We start from the raw sequence: 21992 nt of genomic DNA on the forward strand, positions 1-21992 counted from the left end.
TCAGGAGAGGTCTACCACGCCATGTGGTCACCTCCGGGACAGGTGGGAATCGAACTCATGTGGAAGTGGCCTCAGTGCTGTGCTTTAACCTGCTGCGCCACCAGGGAGGGCCTAGGATGTTTCTTAAGAGGACAGTCGTTTAAAGACTAGGTCTTGGGTTTGCTCTAAAACCAGAGAGGTCGGCACTATAATTCTAAATCATAACTTGTCAGAGGTGCCAGAGAGGACTGCTTTCTGCCAGACACTTCAAGTGCCAGTTGATCTGTTGGACCTTAAACTCAAATAGCAGAATGGCTTACATTGCAGCCCATGGTGGGAACAGTCTTCTCTCCCTCTTGTCCCATTCAGAACTTGCAGCCTTATGGATTGCTTAATAAATGGGTCAAAGTAGCACCATGAAATGTACATACCATATCTTGTTTCAAAATTCCCACAAGATTTTAAGAAACTTTAATAGCAACATGTGACCGAATATAGCTAGATTTCTTCCACTGAGAAGAAAGTGTCAACCTGCTATAGGTTCTGGAGTGTCAAAAATGTCATTGAAGTCATGGCCCTTGAATTTAAATAGATTTTTCCCCCTCCCCTTCCTCTAGCACACATGTTCTTTACCAAGGACTCTGTGGAATTTGCCTCCCACTCATCACATCTTATAGAATGATGGACCAAAGTCATATCTTATGGCAGGATGAAACAAACAATGTTCCTTTACTGTTACAGAACACTGGATAAATGGCACTGTGCTGAGGTAATGCCACAAAGCAATATAGAGAAAATAAACTGCTTCTATAATCTCCTTATTGAAAAAGAGAAAAAATATTCAGTAGGGTGATACGTAAATATCACCCAAATTCTGGTTTTAAAATTCTATTGGTTTGCTTCAGTTAACTGACAGCATACGAATAGCCACTGAACTTGTATTTACTTACATGGTAAGTTTATGGTAATCCATTTCCATTCCCCAAGACTCTCCAATGCCTGCTTAAGTCAAACTGGAGAATTAATTGGGGATATGATTAAAAAATATATATCAGCCCTGGAAATTTCATGCCTTTGATGGTGGCAGGATATTCAGATATTCACCCAGAAATTTGGCATAACTTTTTCACTGTTTCAGAAAGAAAGGAATAGGCGCTTTGACATAGAACCTCAGAAAACCAGGGTGGAGATTCTGCAGAGATTCAGCTTAATGACCTCTGGCTTCACTGTAAGATGAACTCTGGCCAACAGTGCTTTTATCACCTACCTCCATGAACCCCCTTTTGATTGGTATTAATTTGGGTGTCCAGTGACTAGCATTATCTCAAGACTCAGTGTCACAGTAATCCCCTCAAAGTCAGTTTATATCTCTTCCCAGGTGGTGAAAGTTAGAATTTAATACTGTATCCTTTTGACCTCATCACAAGGAAATTCCTCGAGGGATAGCAATATTCTCTTCCTTTAAGAAGCTCCTGGCCTGCCTGCTGCTCCCGTCAGCTGTGTGTATTTCAGTCAGTCCACCTGGCCTGTTCTCCACTGTCTCTGGTGAATCGTCTCACCTACCTCACCTCTGGCCTGTACCCGTTCTTATATACATAAATAAATCTTTAGAAAAAATGAGGGTTTTCTCTCTCTAATGGTAAAACTTAAGCCAGGCTTGTGTTCTCTAATGTTAAAATCAGGAATGCAGATGAAGTAGGTAGTCTTTTTCCTAGGAACATAAATTAGCCAGCACTATAGGTATTCATGAACTAAGACATTTTAATAACTACTCTGGCCCTCTGTCCACCACTTTATCATATCTGCTTTGTCTCTGGCATTTATGTACTACCATTTGGTCTCCAGCAAGATGTGATACCATCATTCCTATTCAAGTCAGGGAGCTGATTTCAAAAATAGCATCTTCCTTAACCTTGTGATCCTGAAATTTTCAGATATGCCACCCCCAAATATACTACTTTGACCAAACAGTTATTTTGAACTGAAGGCAGTTGTCTACAAAAATAAATAGATAGATAAACAATCAAATAGAAAAAATAAACACAGCAAGACCTCTCTCCCTCCATCTGCCTAACATCAGTATATTAATTTCCCTGGTGAAGGTGTCCTTTTACTGATATGAAAAAGAACTACCCTTCTAACTGGAAATCAGCCTAGCACTGGGAAGAGTGCACAAACAAATCCTATGAAATACTCTTCTCTCTCATTAGCTTCTCCCTTATGAGCCTAGTCACTTTCCCACAATTTATCAGCCATAAAAGCCCAGACTCTCTTTCCATTGTTTAGGCATTTCTCCATGATTTATTGCCTTCTGCTAAAGTGGTGTATACACCCGAGTCTAACCATTTCTTTAGGCTTTCCCTTCTCTGTGAAGCCCCTGTGCACATAAAAAATTAAAGCATTACTATCAATAAAAGTTGTAAATTTTTCTCCTATTCATCTCTATTATCACTTTAATTTTCAGGTCTCATTCACAACCTAAGGGGGAAGAGGAAATTTTTTCTTTCTGTAATTCCCAAGTCAACAGAAAAGAACCACTACAGAATCTATCAAGGTGTATTGCCAACGTATATTTACCAATGTTGTTTCTCAAACGCAGTGAAGTACTCCGTGGGCTACACATGATAAATCTTCTCCAACACTCCTAAATCCCAAGCCCTTAGATTTTTCTCCTCTGTGTTATTAAAATGAGCATCTAATATATTCATTTTAACAAAGGCCACTAATGAATCCAGGTTTTAAACACCTGCCATATGATTAAATCTCCTCTCCACTGTTTAGCTGTATTCCCAAGTTAAGAATTTCTGATAGGTGCACCTATATCAATAAATTCAGTTCAGCCTAAAAATGTTTCTTCCCAAATTGCTTAGCACACTTCAAAGCTGTTCCTACACGTTTATGTAGGTAAAAATTAGCCAAATCTTATTTTAAGCTATCACCCAGAATAGATTTTGTATTTATCCATCTGTGGCATGCTGTTAACTAATTCTCCTTACAAATGTGCTAGCATTGAAAGAGTAGAAGCTGACATAGGATTATCAGCATCCCTTTGGAAACTAACTGTCCCAGTTGTGGCCATTACAGGAGCAATACAAGATGAATATCCTCTGTCAAGGAAAGAGGGGCTGCTTTGCTTGGCCAGGGGTAATTATAGGGTTCATAGGTTCAGATTCTCAGATTCATCCAACTCAAACTATAAATTCCCATTCCAATACTTTGGGTCTTGCTCTTTCCCAATAAATACCATTGGGAAACTGTTGAGGCTATGATTTCAATAGCGATTGTCAGTATGTCCAACATAATAAAAACACTCAAATGGTGAGTAGTATAACTGTGAAAAGTAGTTGTTCTTTTGTGACCATATAACATCTTTATTAAAGGTACACTCAAAATGTATTTGAAATCTAACTGTATGTGTACCCTAAGTATATAGTCTGCATCTAAAAATGTAGTGTTGTACCTGATTCCAAATTTATTAAAGAAATGAGAACATGAGTCACCTTCAAAGTTGAGGTGAGAATGTCACTCACATGACGCTACATACCATGCAAGACTCATAAGCTACCCAACCTCTCATTACCAAATAGCTCAGCAATCATTCTCGAAAGACTGGTTCTTAGGGTAGCTTCCTCACTGGGAGGAGAAACTCAGTTTAAATATAATGTATGAGGGATGACAAAGAAGGAATTCCAATGCTTTTGTTTTTCTCCAAGGTAAGCCAAAAAAATTTTTTTTAACTAACTTCTCTAAAATTACTGCAAAAAGATTCAGGGGTACCTATAGACTAACAGTACATTGAATATTTTGTTAGTCCAGACAAAATATTCTTTGAACTCATGTTTTATATTTAAATCTAGAAACAATAAGTCTCTATCTTCTTAGAAGTGGCTGTATTACTTAAGCCTTGCAAGTAGTTTAACAATGGCTTTTCATTTGGATACATTTTCTGCATAGATGTTCAATTTCAATGTGCCCTTCTAATAGTTGCATTAGATTATTATAATCAGGTAGATAGAAATCAAGTGATGTGTTTCAGCATGCACTTATTCTCATAGAAGATATTAAAGACACATTTCCTAAAAACTCTTGTCTATGAGAATGTAAACATTCAAGTTAGTTTACATTTAAGACCAGATTGTCAAAGGACAAAAGTGTGAAGGAATATATGTTCACACATGGGCATGTAAACATGACTTTATGTGGTAAAATGAAAAGACAAAGAATAAAACTAAGTTCTGAACTTTTTTGAATGAGTAGAAACAGTTTGACTTTCTAGACCTTTAATTCTAAAAGAACAAGAAGAGACAATTCAGATCAATCCTTGTCCTAAAATTTCTTTGAGTCTCACTCTTCATCTGGTAGAGGTGCTGTATGTCAATCTTAAGTTTTAGTATAAGTCTCTAAATACCCTTTAAGAAAGTAGTTATGCTACATTTTCCTATTTAAAAATTTCAAAAAACCAAAGGCTGTACCTTTCATAGTGGAAGCTTTCATGAAAACCATCTTTGAATATCTTTATAATTGTAATGTTTTGAAACAGATTTTGTACTTTTTCTTTTTTAAAGATTTTATTTATTCATACAGAACTGGGGTACAGGCCAGAGATGCAGGGGTGATGAGACAATTCACCAGCGACAGAGTGGGGAACAGCACAGGCAGATTGATGAAATACACTGCTGAGGGCCCGGGGATCAAACTAGCACTGAAGCAGCTACGGCCAGCTTGCAGTGTTGTGCTCCAACCCGCTGTGCCACCAGGGAGGGCCATGTACTTCTTTTTCTTTTCACAACTATTATCCTGATTTTTATGTCATCTGCCTAAAACTCCTACGATTAAGCATGATTCTACATCCGTATTAAGGACTTGTTTCCCAAGGTAACTCGCGAATATTGCTGGCATGATAAGTGGTAGAGGACATCTCACCAAGCACAGATGCTTCTCTGTATGTTGGGGATCACATTGCTTCTCCATTCTGCAGCCTTCTTTACAGTCAGCAGGATCCTACATCTATGTCACTTATGTCTGGACTGCGCTGTACTCCCCTATACCTGGAGCTCTTTTTCCTCAGTAAAGATGGTGTTATGAATACAGTTGACTGCTATACAACTACAATATGGAGAAAGCTCAGTGTGTGAATAGTTCATGTCCTATTCTAATGAAGATGAAATTCAAAAGTTGTGTCCAACAGTCAATACACAATACCTGAATTATTTTATTATCCAATGGTTTTGCAGCAAAATTCACTTCTATCTCTAGATTCTCTGTTACTTAGAGCGTGATTGAGTTGCATAAGTGAAGCAAACCTGTAAATTTAAATAACCCTAATAAACTGCAAAATGCCACTGGTTTCCATTTTCTAAGTTGTGGATGATTCACATACTTTTTTGAATGCCTAGATAGTGAAACTAGTCTTCAGTCAGGGGAAAAAAACAGAGTCAAGAGTGATACAGAAAAGTGGAAAAAGAAAAATTTCTACCATTGATTCTATTGGAAAACTGTTACATGTTCAAGGTATTTCTAGTCATTGAAAATCCCTATTTTCTAAGAAAATGTTATTTTGGCTAATGACAAAGTTTTCCTGAAAAAAAGGATGCATCTTCATTCATCAATTTTTAGTTATGAGTGAGGCAACTTCATGTGGAAAATTTTTAGATAGAGAAATTATGAAAAATAATAGAAAAAGCTGGTTAACTCTTTAAATCATCGTTGGCAAAGAAATCTTATGGTAAGGACTGAATGCTTTAAGTATAATACAAGTAGATCCCCCATTTTATTTTTGGAACAAAAGAAAGTATAGCATAAAAAAGTCTTAAGCTTACATTTGAAGTGACAATGTAAGAACAATTTAGAAAAAAACAGTATGTTTCATGTCTGGATCCAAAAGCTCTTGCAAAGGCAATTAATTTTTAAGGCAAAAATTATACTCTCATTAAAAATGAGCTTTTTACTAGAAATTTGAGACATTCGAGTTCTAGTTTCTTTCCTACAAAGAAAGCACAGTGGAAAAGTATTTCCAATATTAACAAGTGACTCAAACAAATGAATCAAACATCAGTTGATCATTCACATTATAATAAATTGATTAACAAAAAAATCATTTTCCCACAGCAATAGTATATTTATTGTGCTGAAATCAGGTAACAGGGAATGAATAGCCCTGGGAAACCAGTACAGAATGTTCACAAAGATTCACAATTTTCTAGTCATTACACACTGAGCAGCAAAAACAAAGGTGTTGAATCCTGTTCTTTCAAACTTTTATATGTATTGCAAACTTTTCTATAATTCTCATGACTTCATGCCTTTGGGGGCTGGGTGGGGATATGTCATTTTAATGCACAATAAATATTTTACAAAATATCCTGAAAGAGTTTGCACAAACAGCATACATCCTGCACATACAGTTTTGACATGTTGAGATACTAAGAAATATTCATGCTTTTTGGTCACATTTTTCTCTTTCTATAATGATCCCTGTGCAACATGCCCTAGCCATTTAACCTATGTAATAAGACACTGTACAAGTTCTCTCTCCTAGTGTTATTTCTAGTTGTTCATTTATATTACAGGAAATACTTTATTTGCGAATAGTAATTTTCATCTTATATTCTAACTAATCTCACTTTTATTCACTTTGTGTCTTAAAAATTAACACCTTGTAACAATCAAGCACTGATTTGACCATATTTAGCACCAAGGAGTCAGGAATATTGCACCAAGATGGGTTTACACTTCATATCTAGTTAATAAATAAGATCTTGCAACTTCATCACAAGGAAAACATTACATCAAAATTAAGCACATTGAAAGAGAAGAATAGTTTCACAGAAAAGTTTGGTGTATGCTATTTGTAAAAAAAGCAAAAAAATTCTAGTGGATTCAAAAGTTAATATTAAAATTTACATTAGAAGACTCCTTGATTTTTTAATTAAAATTTATTTAATTTTAAATGTTCTTTCCAACAGAAGAGGTAGGTATTATTTCCACATATGAAAAATCAGTAACAGCCACAAATCAAAACAAGGAAAGCCTGATAAAAGTTAACATATTCTTTTCTAATAGCACATAAATGTAGCTATTTTATGATGGTACTAATAAAGACATGAGTTGTTTCATGTTCCAATCAGACAATAATCTTAATTTTCATTATATATTTCTGACAATAGTAGGAGTACTGAAAGGCTACCTTTTCATCACAAAAATTGTTTCCCACAGTGATTTGTGCCACCAGTCAGGGTGACCTTTGGGTCCCCAGACAGGATTTTACTGTAATTCTTTCTTATTTTCACCAACACCATCATCATCAAGCCTCTAAGAGTCTATAGAGATCAGCAAATATTTTAATTTAATTAAAACCCAAAGGGTATATTCAACTAGAGGTGGAGAGATTTGACTATTTCAGTCAGCAAATGCATTCAAATGTGCAAATTTTAAAAGGACCCACATTTCTAGCTTTGGACCAAAAAATGGAAGGTAACTGATTTTAATCAATCAGCAATTAGTAATTTAGTCACAAAATTCATAGACTGCATTTCTGTGATCATCAGACTGAAAAATGACCATCTATATGTAACATGAAAAATCTCATGCATTAGACAAACAGATGTGGACAAAGGGAGACTCTCCAAAGTCACATAGTGATTACTTTGGTCTGGACAACATCAAGGCTAATAATAAAAAAAAATGTTTAAAATAAAAACTTCATAAATAAAACATCTGGGTGTTATATTTAACACTTTACTCAGTCTATCGGTTACTAATACATGAAGCACATTTGCTTTTTTCTCCCCACCCTAAGCCCTCATTTGCTTGTTTTCCCTGAAATTTTATACGAAATGGGAGCTTCCTCACTGTCAACAACAGTTAAGGCCCAGTTCAGTTTACTCTCCTTTTGCTTTTCCATCTTTCTGCTTTTTTCCATTTTCTACCACTAGTTGTTTTTCTGATTTGTTCACACCATTTGCTGAAACACCATTCATAGCTGTTTTTCCTGTTTTTGATTTCTTTGGCTGATTGTATGTCCGAACATAGAAGTTAAGAAAGAGACATATGAAGCTGATTGCATAGACAATTAAAGCCCAATGCATCCACTTGGGGAAGGGGCAATCAGTGTAAAGGGACAGTGCGGTGTGCCCGATGGTCACATGGAACTGAACCTGAAAAACAAAAAGCAAGATATTCATTTTTAATGTCATCAGACTCATCTATCTAAAATACACCTAAATGTTGCCAAATCATCCAAAATGTAATGGTTCGCTGGCTCCCAGGCCTGGCTCCCCATTCAGGTCGCTGCTCAAATGCCATCCCTTCAACAAAAGCTTCCTGATGACCAGAACTAAAGCACTTTCCCCAACTGGCCCTCAATCCCATTAGCCAAAGGGCCTTTTTCCTTTGGTGTGTTTTTTTTTCTTTCTTTTTAGGAATTATAAGTATCTGAAATTGTCTTGTATTTGATGATTTCTACTTGGATCTCACAGCAGGGGGCAGGGCTCTGTGTTGCCTAAGGTTCCTGAGTCTGTGGCAGTGCCTGGACTCAAACGAACCTTGGTGGAACATATTACCTAATAAGAGAGAATATCAATGGTCAAAAAAGACTAAGGTGTGGCATGGTAGATACTTCAATTCTTGTTTTTCTCCTATATTTCAGACTAGTTTCCTTCCATAAAATTGTCAACATTTGGTACGTGTGTGTGTTAATGATCTTAGCATAATGGCTCATTAAATTGGTTTCTTAGAGAACAGCAGGTAAATAAGCACTTCAATTAACACTATCCTTTGAAAACTAAATCTTTTGGTAAAACTTAGTGGATAATTGAGAATAAATGCAAGGAAAAAAAAAGAGAAACAATCATTTTCAACTTAAGAGGGGACAAGCCAAACTTAAAATGCTTAACATAACAAAATAGTCCTAAATTCTGGTAAATCGTTAAGTGAATGGTTTTAGATAGAAGAATTATGAATTCTGTGGTGTTTACAGAATTTACAGGTTTACAAGGATTAACTTTATCAGATCAAATACATGACTAACTTTTATGAGAATTTGTGGCGTGGAAATAGATAACCTTTCAGAAAATTTACATCCTATTTGGAACAAGCAATTGTGGTTCCTCTTCAAAGGATAGTATAATCAACATTAATTAGTAAATATTACTAAAATAATTTATTCCACATAAGCCCAAAAATATACTGAAAACATTCCATGGCAAAATTCATATTCTAAGAACGATGGATTTCACAATGACTCTTTGAACCTGCATCACCGAAAAAGGGTGTGTAGAGGGGTGTGACTGAGTGTGGCCTCACTCAGGGATAGTGTGGCACAGGCCAAAAACCATACAGAAAGAGCTCACATGATTCTTGTCACCTGTTCATTTTCTCAGGAGTATGTACAAGTTACTGAGAGAAATAAATTACAGACTGTATAAATAGCTTACAGAAAAAAGACTCCTGTAGCATGTTAGCTGCAAATTATTCTTTCACGCCTTGCATTCCCCCAAAAGTTGTGTTTCCCGTTTGGTTAGCCAGCTGTTTAGCAACTTAAAGAGAGATGGATGTATTTCCACATGTGATGCCACTGATAAAACTGTGCAGGCCATGATTAAAGTGAATTATCATAAATTCCAAGAGTTGAAGAGTAGTTACCAGGTTGGTTTTGGATTTCCAGTTTGATAACTGGAGTAGTACCTATTTCTGAAAGTGACACCCATGTACCCAGATGCTATAGAAGTAGCATCTATGAGGATAAGTGCTGAAAACTGTTTAAAGACTAACATCTGAAAATCCCCAGCTCTGCTCTCTCGGGGCTATGCATCAGAGAAGGAAGAGACATTTTCTGGCTCACATTTACCCCACCCCTTCTTAGGCCTGGTGCCTTTTATATACTTTTACATATTAAAAGTATGGTAACTCTTACAGTACAAAAAAAAATGAAATCAAAATCAAAAAGGGAAAACTGAGTGAAGAGCAGTAATAACAACTGCTTAAGTTAAAAAAATTGCTGAGGAAAAAAATTCTTATTTTCTGAGTCATATGCAAGGTATTGTGTAGTGTGCTTAGACATTTAATCTTCTGTTTCACAGATGTTTTAAAAGAATATTTCCTTTAGAGAAGCGAGAGTTGTATTCAGCCTTTTAAAACATTTAGAAAACAAATGGCTATGGCTACTAGGTCTATGAGCAGATAGCTCAGAGCCAAGCAGCCTCACCTGTTCTAGCTACAGCACACAGAAAGTCAGCTCTGCAACAGAAAATTGTCAAACATGTCTTCTCATGTCACAATTAACAGAGTTAAATATTTTCAGTGTTTCACAAGAAGAAATTCAGACACAACTCACCAGCTGCAGCATGGTCAGGTATCGTTTCCACCAAAGATACTTCTGAATCCATGGACCAAGTGCAGTTAACCCGTAGTACGAGTACATGATCACATGGATGAAGGAGTTCATCTGGGCTCCAAAAAATGCTTTAGGGAAAAAAAGCATCAATTAATTGCAAGATGATATGGAAAATTTATGAGGCATGAAACCATTTGGACATAACATAAATAAATCCACATTATTTTCTGACTTTCAATCTTGAGTACATATCAGGAATAAATGTTAAGTAGTACTAATGTAAAAGCCTTCTTTTGCAATGATGCTAGGTATTTTTAGACTCAGGTTCTATCATTTCAATAAAAATCAGTGTTCTTCAAATATAAAGGACTTTCATAGTGGCAAGTTTTTAAATGAAGTGTTCCAATGGCTTAAGTTGACCCTAATGAAGAATTGCCTGCAATACTTTTCATTCTGTTCTTGGAGGGAGGGGAAGGAGGTAATGGTACATAAAAGTTTCAATTAGACTTACAAATATTATTGCCTTTAAAATGCCAGTACACATCTGGGCCCTCCCTGGTGGTGCAGTTTTAAAGTACAGCACTAAGAAGCTAAAGCCACTTTAGCATGAGTTCGATGACAGCCCCTGAAGTGACCCACATGGGGCAGCAGACCTCTCCTGACCAGACCGCTCTTTCCCTTAGCAGTGTACTTCGTCAGTCGGCCTGTTCTGCTCCCCACTCTGTCTCTGGTGACCCTCTTACCCCTGTACCTCTGGCCTGTACCCCAGTTATATATGCATAAATAAATCTTTAAAAAAAATGCCAATACACATCTATAACAAACATGATTTATAAGGTGAACTGTACTGAGATGTATACCCTAGGAACCCACGAGAGGAATGGTCTGTTTCCTGCTCAATGGTATGAATCATTTTCAATATATTGGCATTTGAAAAAATGGAAGCATATCTTGAGCCAAATGGGAATTGTGATCTCCTTTAATATTAACAAGGTTGTATACAATTTCCTTTGACTAAGATCCAACAGGTTAATTTAAGGCCTTTCACTGGACTGGAGATGAACTCTGGCTTTGCAGTGAAAATGGCTCGAGCCTTCAGACTGAGCGGTTATATCTTGTCCTTTGGCTCAGAAGCAGTAGAAGTGCTCCCCATCAAAATACTATTCACTATATTTAGGGCCACTTTATGCTCATCTCCAGGACGAACGATTAGGTGTTAAAGTAGCCACAAATCAAACTTTCTTCAAATTTCTTTAAAATCATACCAGGCCCTCCCTGGTGGTGCAGCAAGTTAAAGCACAGCACTGAGAAGCTAAAGCCACTTCAATGTGAATTCAATCTCCGGCCCCAGAGGTGATCTACATGGCACATCAGACTTCTCCTCACCCACCTGCTGCTCCCCTCAGCAGTGTACTTCATCATTTGGCCTGTTCTGCTCCCCACTCTGTCTCTGGTGAATCCTCTCACCGCCCTTGCACTTCTGGCCTATATCCCAGCTCTGAATGCATAAATTTTTTTTTAAAGATTTATTTATTTGTACAAACATAACTGAGGTACAGGCCAGAGGCTCAGGGGTGGCGAGAGGGGGGAGAGTGGGAAGCAGAACAGGCAGCTCGACGAAGTACACTACTGAGCAGCGTAAATAAATCTTTAAAAAAATTTTTTTCAGTGATACTAATAGAAATAATTAACCATGAAAGCAAGTTACAATATAGACAGAGTCATATTTCCAGGACACAACACATGTCATAATTATTTTTCTCCCAATACAGTGACACAATTAAATGCAAATTGGCAGGCTCCTGAAAATGCTCACCTTGTCCCCCTGCAACCCACTTAATTCCAATCCACCACAAGGTAAACATTGTACAGTGATGATACACATGAAGGAAAGAGACTTGGTTGTTTTTCTTCCTCAGGATAAAAAACACTGTGTCCAAGTACTCCACGCCTTTAGAAACAAAGTACCACCACAGAGCAGCAGCTATCTGTAAAAAAAAAGGAAAAGCAAGCTATAAACACCAGACTGACAGCATCATATGGCTTTCTACTCATTTGTACACAAACCCTAAATAATCTTCACCGTACAAAATGTATATGGCAAGGAATAATTTTTGTCTAAGAAGGTGTGAAGCCTAGGCAGTTATCCAGAGGGAAAATAGCAAAGGAAAAGTCAAAAACTAGACTTACACAGGGCCAACAATTTAAAGAAATTTTCCAGTCTGTTAACATAGCTGAGTAACAGGAAGCACAACTGCTCTATACAGAGCTAAAAAAAATATTCACCTCACTGTGTTTTTCAATTAGGTAGAGAAATTGAGATATTTACTTTGGGAAGACATGTCAGCTCTTCAGGCTTGCAGACTGCCTATCTTGGGTATTCTTATAAGTATGTTTGTAGCAACTGGTTTCTCTTAGTGTCTGCCTCTCACTTTAAACAATATTGTTTAAATATTTTACTATTTTAAACCCAGTCACAATAGTCTGTATTAGTAAAATACTTAAAATAATAAATAGAAACAACTACAAGAAATATTTCCTAGGTCATAAATATAATCCTGCTTACACGAGTAATTCTTTTCTCTTCCTGGGCTCTAACTAAGACACCAGATGGTACAGAAAGATTACATTACATGCTGAGATTAAGGATCCAGGGATCTAGTAAGAGGTGACCTCTGTATGTATGTTTAAAATATTTTACAAGAATTCTACTTTCACTGTAACCTAAATTCAACTCTTCAGTGTTTTCTATGCATTCTAGGTACAAATAATGAAGAAGACAGTGAATAACTAAAATCTGTTTCTAAACCTTTGTGTAGCAGTGTCTGACAGATTCATTCCAAGACAGGCTTAAGTATTTTAGAGTTGATTGAGCCTTCTCATTTTATACCTGCATCTGTTAGATATCATACGTTTTGTTTATTTTGGATTTATTTTTTGCATATGCAAAACAAAATTACAACTTTAAAGTGTGTGCAAAGAGGAGAGAGTAAAGTCTTGCGCTTGTAAGTTTATATTATTTACTGAATTTGTTTTAATACTATTGAGATGGTTAAACTGGTTGAAATAGTCTTGAAGTACTTACAGGAATGCCATCTTTAATTTTCACTACTATGCCAGTATTTTAATAATATAACTACAACCATTTTGGCATAGTAAATTTTATCTACAAGCCAAGATTTATTATCTCCCCCCACCCCATCTAGGCCTCTAAATTGGCCACCATTCACAAAAATATAATAAGCCCTCTCTTTAGTTCTTAAACTGCACTGAACATCTTCAAATAGGCTACATCAAAGTGAAAAGTGATAATCTTGCTACATAACAATGAGTATAAAAATGAGCATAGTGAAATACTAATCCTATTATATCCAATATTTAAAAAAGGAAAATTTTGTTTTTTCAATAAGGATTTAATATGTTGTAAATCTCTAGCTTTTTCTCCTAGATTTCAGTCCCACAACAGATAATTTTTCAAAGAACTGATCATTTATACATGTCAGGAGGATAGGTTCACAATTACCAGACAGATATTTTTAAGCCCTTAGCCCAAAAATACAACATGTTATTTCACCCAATGGGATTTTCTAAGCTCGTTCCTAAATGAAAGTAAATGTAACACTTTTCCTTTTCCCTTTTCCCAAACCAAGTATCACCACAGAAGTCAATTCCTAACAGTTGCTTCTCTAACTCTTTTCTAGCCAGCAAATCTTTAAAAAGCAGCTGCCCTCATTTTCTTTCACTTACATCACAGATTTTATCTTCTTGTTAACTATTCATTTCACGTGATCACAACCCTTACTAGACATCAGCTCCATAAAGGCAAGGATCTCCTCTGTCTTTTCACCTGTCTTCTACCTGACTATAGTAGATGTTCAATATACTTTTGTGAGATGAATAAAACCAAATGTCAACAAGAGGTGATTTTTTAGCATCTCATAAATCTAATAGGGAAATGAAGTCATGGACATAAAATGGCAAGCACATTAAAGCAATTTGGCCTTGAGTCTGGATTAATACTGATATTTATATTGTACAACCCCAATGTCATAATTGTTTTCCCCCAAAGGAAACTATATACTATGTCATTACTATATTTATCACATATAACATAAAACATACACATACAGCTTTAAGTTTTATATGTGTATATGATATAATCCATATATTATATTTTGTGTAGTATATGTAATTTTTAAATAAGAACCACAGTACACAAGAGGATTTCAATAAATACTAAAAAAGAAACATTTCTTCCACTTGAGTAAAATAGTAATGTTACTAACATAGGTGGTTGGAAAATAAAATATGGAAGCTTATTTTTCTGCAAAAATAAACTTATTTTATAAAAACTGAGTTTATACCTATACAAAATAATGCTGTACTTAACTTTACCAAACATTTCATAGTTTATAAAACTTTTTTCCTTAAACTTTCTTAACAAATAATCTCTCTTTATGATTTTTTTTACCAAATACAACAAAATCTAATACATTGCCTTTACAATAAGCATTGAACTTTTTAAAGTACTGCACCCTAGTAATCCAACAGTCACTTTTACCATTAAACGAAAGAAATTAGTGAAGTATGAAAACAGATTTTCAACTGCATACTTTAAAAGAAAAGCATAGCTTTGTCGACTCAGAACAATCCAGTATATTTTTACTATTATGTTATGGTAAGTTTTTCCACAACAATGGCTTATAAAATTAAACTTACTTCCTTCTGATTTTACAGTACTTACCCTGACTTCATTAACATCATTAGAATAATCCACACTCTGGCAAATATAGCTATATCCTGCATTATAAGATCCCATGAATAACTGAGGGGGGAAAAAAAGGAATAACACAGTCAGGTTTAGTACCTACAGCATTAAAATACTAAATATAACATGCAACCTTTCAAATTATCTTAAAAAGCAATATTGGCTAAAAAACTTCAAAATTATTAAACATTTAGTGTATCAGGGTTTTTTTAAATTTAATATGTCAATTCAGTCTAAAATGGAAGTTAAAAATAATATGCAAATTGTTTACTAAGTTAATTTTATATCCTTCATAATATTAAGAGAAATTTTTATTACTACAAAATTATAGCTCTAAGAGTTGCAGTGATTTCCTGTTCGTATCTAGTATAGTTTATATCTAACAAATTAGGTAAAAAGTATCCAAGTAAATTAAAGTTTCATGCAGTTGAGGTTTTATAGCTAAGGTGCCAATTTAGGATTAAAAAAAAAAATTAAAGGAGAACACTGTTTACATTCCTAGCATCACTAGTCCAGTTCTTTGGCTTCATACAGAATTTTAGTGAGGAGTCTCTTGGTAACCTAATTTTTGTTCTCTTTCTACTTAAAACATAGCCATGTCAATCTAGCCTTTAGGACTTCCTTTCAAAGTGTCATGGAACTTTGCTGGTACTCAGAAAAGTACACTGTAATTAACAACAGCAGTTGTATAACAGTTAACCCATTTTAGTTTCAACACAAAATACAATGACATATGTAAAAGGCTCTAACTTGAAAGCACTATTCTACATCTACATATTTTGATCAGTTATTCAACCTGAGATTGCAGAACAAGAATTATACATAAATATCTGTAATTGTCTACTGAATGCTTAATAGTGCCAACCACTATGCAAAAATTATCCCACTTATTCCTGATACCCAAGAGATAAGTATTGATATACCCTCATCTTACCATCTCAGAGAAGTTAAATCACTTCCAATGTCCAAAACACTTATAAGGGATACTTTAAAATCCACTGTTTTAAAAGTCCATTTTACACAACTGTCTGATACTTTATGTATACTTTACATTTTTAAATCCAAAAACTAAAAATGCCAATAATGTAAAATTTACTTTTAGAGAAGCGAAGGTATCTTGAGGTACAATGTTACAATGTTAGTTTTACACAATCTCTTCTTAAAATTTCTAATAACCCTAGGAATCATTATTGAGTGACTTAAACAAACTTACCTCTTTGAAGATAAAAAAGTTAAGCAAAACCATCCCAAAATTATAGACAATCAGCACTAAGCGCATCTGAAAAGGTTCTCGGTTCTTCATCCATTTTGGGCCCAGCCACACAAACAGGAGATAAAGAGTACTTATGCAGAGTGTGGGCAAAGGGGACTTCATCAGAGGCCAGTCCTCCACCCTCTTATCTAGAGAGGAAACAAAATAACAAAGTCCACTCAATAGAGAGTATTTATAAATTAAATTTATTATGAATTATAATGTCTCCACTATAGTTTTCCTAATTCCCTAATCTGTAGTGGATGAACTACAGGTCACTATTTTTTGAGCCAATATAAAGACCAAAGAAATGACACTGATTCCCAGGAGTGGCTTTTAAATATGAAGTTTCATTACATAATATTTTGTAAAGGACAAAGACAAAAATGAAGCCCGCTAAAATATATATAACAAGTTTGACATAAACGTTAATGAAAGACTTTCAAGGACAGGAAATTTGAGAAACTCATCTTCCATACTCAACATGTCAAATTTGTCAATGTTGTTGGGAAGCTGCTCCCTCCTATGCATAAAAGAAGTAGTCAACTAAGGGGTATGGGGCAAGAGAAGCCATTCCCTGGTATGTTTCTGGACACTTAAGAGCACATTTATGTCTGAAGTAAAAAGGAAGTGATCATTAGCGTTTTACAATTTATTTAAAAAGCAAACATCATATTCAAGACATTTTTCTAAATTACTCCTAACTCATTTTTTATCCATTAGTATAATCAATTTGTGTTTCTCTAAATTTACAAATCATTTACCTTACACGTGTAATAAACACAGAATGTCATGCTTTATTTGACTTACAATGAATCAACTGTCCTTAAATGAATTAATTTCAATGAATCAAGTTGTCCTAATTAAAATATCAACCTCTGAGTCAATTTTACTTGAGTTTCTTCGCAAAGAGAACTTTCTAACAGAAGCATGATCAAGAAAAGTGGGATAAAAAATTAATTTTCTAATCCATTAATAAAAGACATTGCTATTAGCTTTCATATTTCTAAAACCTAGGAGCTCCACTTTAGATCACCGAGATGGCACGTTGTCCTATTCCTATCTCCTAGTCTTTTCCATGAGATTAATACAAAGAGCAAATGTATTATTCCCTTATGTAACAAAGAAAAAAATGTTAAAATGCAAGATTTTTAGTTTCTAACATCATATATTCTCACTCATTATGATACACAGAATTACTACGGACTTCAAAGGCACTTCTGAGCAACAGGAAGAAACAAAATTAAAAATAGGTCTAAAAATTTACTCCAAATGAAAATTAAATTAAAAAGTTCATTCTTTTTGATATATAGTGTGGGTATCCTGTCCCATTCTCTCCTTATAGGGAGAACTACTGAAGACAGAGAGAAAGAGAGAGAAGGAGCTGGAGATCTGACAATATCAAATACTAACAGAGGTCAATGTGAGAGTAAAAGGTGGCAGTAAGAGAAATACCAGCACACGCATGCGACACTACCAGCAAACAGATAAACAGATGGGCTGAGTGTTAATACCAGCTCTGCCACTGAGCCTAGTACTGTCAGTGCACAACCTGAATTCATTTCCTTTATACATAAAACTGAAAAGAGAGAAGTGGCACTACATTAGTGCTTCTCCAACTTTAAAGAGAAAAGGAAGCAGCTGGGGGACACAGTCAAACACAAGACCTGCCTGAGTAGACCTCTCCATTTTAGCAACATTACATTTGTTAGGACACGAATTATGCCAGTATTTCATGGAGACCTTTGGAGCAGCAAAAAACTAGGTAATCCCTTAAGAGGTGTTTGTTTTGTTTTGTTTTGACTTCTGAAAATTACTGTTTTTGAAACAATGCCTAAAAGGAAAAATGGACTTGAAGGTGAGGAAATGAGATCAGGAAAATAAGGACATTTCAGTAATATGCAGACTCAGAGGACCTGCACGTGTCTATTTCATTACAGCACCCTCATCACTTTGTCCTGGGACCTTCCTCTATACTGTAGGATCAAATGTAAGGAGGAGCTGTGCATTCTTTTGTATCGCAAGGTCTGTCAAGATGCCTTAATATTTAACTGATGAATAAGTGAGTGGTTGATTTTTTTTCCCCCCATTAGTCCTTTATTCTCTATCCCTTCAGTTCATTTATTGCTCCTTCAGGTTTTCTTCAGGGTCCTATGGTTCCTCTGGATCTTCCTTTACTTCTTTATGTTAACATACAACTTCAACGTTAAGTCAACAACACTTCAGGCCAGTGTTTAGGCATATGAGTGCCCGTGATAAGGCTCAATGTCTCCTTTACCCAGAGGAGAAAGGCAATGCCCTCACATCTTTGCCCAGCAATGCAAGTCAGGCAACCACTTAGCAAAGTCCAATTTTCAACCAGTCTTTTTCAAATTAGACCTTCTAGTTCATAAAGCTTGAAGAACTCTTGAAAATTCCACTTCCAATTGTTATTATGGACTAGCACTAATTGTCAGCAACCTGCCATCACAGTGTTGCAACTCTGATTCCTGTAATTACTCTTGTAACAACTTTCCTATATATTATACACCAGTGTTAGCTATAGGCATCATGCTCTGTTTTATTTTCTTATGACTTCATATTTATACCTTTTGATTACCCTCCCTCCTCCAATTTTCCCTCCCCCGCACCGCACCCCCCCCCCTTTCTGGTAACTTCAAATCTGGTTTCTTTTTTTATGAGTTTTTTTTTTTTAGTAACATTTTAAAGATCAATTAAATCCTCTACTCATTTGAGTTACAGTGAATCCTTATGTAAATGATGCATATTAAAGTAAAAGAAGATATATTTCTAGTAGGCTGTATACACACACACACATATACACACACATGTATATGTGTATATATATATATATTTTAGGCTGTCAATATTTTAATCCTACAGTTATGGACAGGGTTCCATAACATAAACTTACTAGGGGGAAAAAAATGAGAGGGAAAAAAGGTCTACTGAAACCTATCCCTCTTGTTACCACTGAAGACAAATTCTGGTCTGAGAATACCAAGATCAAATGGGTTTGATTTAACATTCTTGAAAATTATCTATTTTAAAAGCTTTGAGGGGAGGGCAAAATACATACTGACTCTAGTCTGTCAATTTATATTTTATACTATTAATGTTTGTGTTGTTAAGTCAATGATTTTGGTCTTTTTTTGAGCCTATCGCTTTAAGGTTTCATATGGCATGTGACCCCTTTATCTAGAATCATATAATTTTAGAATAGAAAAGAAGCCTTTATCTTAAAAATGCAATTGAAGGGGAGCAAGAGAATTGAGTAAAAAGGTGGAACAAGAGCCCCAAGTCTCCCAGCCCCCAATCTAGCACCATTCAGCCATCAAGCTTTTTCAATTATGAGTGCCAGTGATGTTTTAAGATACTCTTGTCCATCAAGAGAAAGGAATTAAGAAAGACCTACAAAAGTTCTCTCAGCAGAAAGGACAACAGCTATTCAAACAAACCAAGTCTCACACTTTCTAAGGGGCTGCACATTGCAAACCTGGTTTAGGATCATGAATGCTCCTAAAGCTGTAACCTGACAAAGTGATGGGAAAGGACTCAGGATGTCTAGGAGAGATGTGTCATCAAATACTAAAAACCTAAAGGGAGCAGATTTCTTCCCCCTCTCTCTAGAATGCAGAATTAGAACCAATGGGGTGTTTTAAGGGGGGTGAAGTACATCTAAATTCAGAAAATTTCTAGGCATATAGGGTTGGTCTTTCAGGTAGAAAGAGCCTCCTTGGGCCCTCCCTGGGGGCACAATGGGTTAAAGCACAGTACTATGAAGCACTATGAAGCTATCTATAGCCGCTATCTGCAGCCTCTTCAGCATGGGTTCAATCCCCAGGCAGGGAGGAGACCCAGATGGGGCAGCAGACCTTTGCTGTCTCGCCTGCTGCTCCCTTCAGCAGTGTACTTCATCTATCTGCCTGTTCTGCTCCCCACTCTGTCTCTGGTGAATCTTCTCACTGCCCCTGTACTCTGGCCTGTACCCCAGTTCTGTGTGCATAAGTGAATAATCTTTAAAAAAAAAAAAAGAAAAAAGAAAAAGAAAGAAAGAGCTACTTCCTGATTAAATTTAAGCAAACCTAAAGCTAAAAATCATTACTAATCAAATCCAGGACCTAGAAACTTTATTTAAATAAGAACTACTAGAATACATTATACCTTAACCTTTCTAAATCTTCTCCAGGAAATAATTTCCATTTAGAACATTTTGGCTGTTTCATAAAGTTCATGCTCCACAGAACTGATTTATTTACAAACATTAGTTGGTCAACAATTACACTATTTTATCCACAGTACAGTAAAGGATATGGAGTGTTTGATGAGTTGTATGTTTGTTAAAACTCACAAACTCTTTACTTTTAAAAAAGTTACTTTTCATCATGTATAAATTATACCTTTACAAAAAGTAGGGGGGAGAATAATAGTCCATCTGAAATGGGGCTCCCCTTGAACACCTTTCACCAAGAGGTTTTAATCTAAACCTAATTTGTATCATAGAATCACATATCACAGCACAGAGACAGAACAGACTTTCAGTTTTACCTCTCCTGTGCCAAATGATTTGGGGCAAGTTATTTGTTCTCTAGTAGACTTCTCAGGAAGAGCAGTTACAAAAATCATCCCTCTGTGATGATTCATAATCATTCATAATCCAAGCATCTCCCTAAGTGCCAATAAAGATCATAAGAACTTCAGGAAAATGGAAGTGGTATTTCCTTCTAGCATAGAACAAAACAAACTGAAAATACTATAAGATTATGTATGTATTTTATCATGGGAATTTTGCTCAAAACCTTCTCTTGCTAACAGCTTTATAAATTGATTAGCTTCTGGGTAACATACCATTGATTTTGAATTTATTTCTTTTCACAAATTTACAAGTTCTGAGTCCTAATACTATAAAACTTGGCAAAATTTTTCATCATTCATTTTGAATATACTGTTTTATGGTTTCAGGTACTCCAGCATATGGGAGTCAACTTCATCTTCTCAGGCTAAATACCACCATAGGTTTAGATATATAAAGCTATGTAAATATCAATTTTAATTTAAACTCATACAGCAGCCCACCTGCTACCTTTGAATATTTAAGACATTTTCTTTAGATTATCCCTGGTAGTATTATGAACTTTGTTTAGGTTTCATATTCTAAGTAGTCATATTATGTAAATAAGATAGCAGTAACAGATAAACTAAAATAGAAAATTCATAGGTCAGAGGATTGATTATTGTTCTCTGGTTTCGCTGGTATGATGGAGAGACAAAGACAATTGGCTAAGTGATAAAACAACCTACTCAGAGCCACTACACTACTGTGCTCATCCACAAGTTATTTAACAGGCATGCTGCTCAGGGACTTCTCAACATATGGCAACAATATCTGTCAGCCTTAACTCCCAAGGTTTTGTAAAGTTCCTGGTAAACTACAGATAAGTTTCTTTTACTTTGTTATTTGCTAGTTTTTAGCCACTTGGGTGGCTTTTTGGTAAAGCATTTTCTTCACAAGGTTATTTTACTATAAACTAAAAAAAAAAGAAAGAAAGAAAAAAGAGGCCCTCCCTGGTGGAGCAGCGGATTAAAGCACAGCACTAAGAAGCTAAAGCCACTTCCCCATGAGTTCGATCCCTGCCTGCCCCGGAGGTGACCACATGGCG

The 21992-nt window shown here is 35.6% G+C and overlaps 1 protein-coding gene across 1 annotated transcript in view; it reads right to left on the bottom strand.

Moving 5' to 3' along the window:
* Positions 1–6076: 6076 nt before the first annotated feature.
* ELOVL4 (ELOVL fatty acid elongase 4) overlaps positions 6077–21992 on the bottom strand; it is a 24161-nt gene continuing 8245 nt past the window's right edge. The window contains exons 2-6 of the mRNA XM_004673643.2: positions 16294–16481; positions 15057–15137; positions 12129–12300; positions 10313–10440; positions 6077–8135 (exon numbers count right to left, since the gene is read on the bottom strand). Of these exons, the coding sequence (XP_004673700.1) occupies positions 7860–8135; positions 10313–10440; positions 12129–12300; positions 15057–15137; positions 16294–16481 (845 nt within the window). The 3' untranslated portion in view covers positions 6077–7859. The remainder of the gene's footprint in view (positions 8136–10312; positions 10441–12128; positions 12301–15056; positions 15138–16293; positions 16482–21992) is intronic.

This window comes from Condylura cristata, unplaced genomic scaffold, assembly GCF_000260355.1.
Source record: "Condylura cristata isolate star-nosed mole 26May11 unplaced genomic scaffold, ConCri1.0 scaffold00001, whole genome shotgun sequence".
Lineage (NCBI taxonomy): Eukaryota > Metazoa > Chordata > Mammalia > Eulipotyphla > Talpidae > Condylura > Condylura cristata.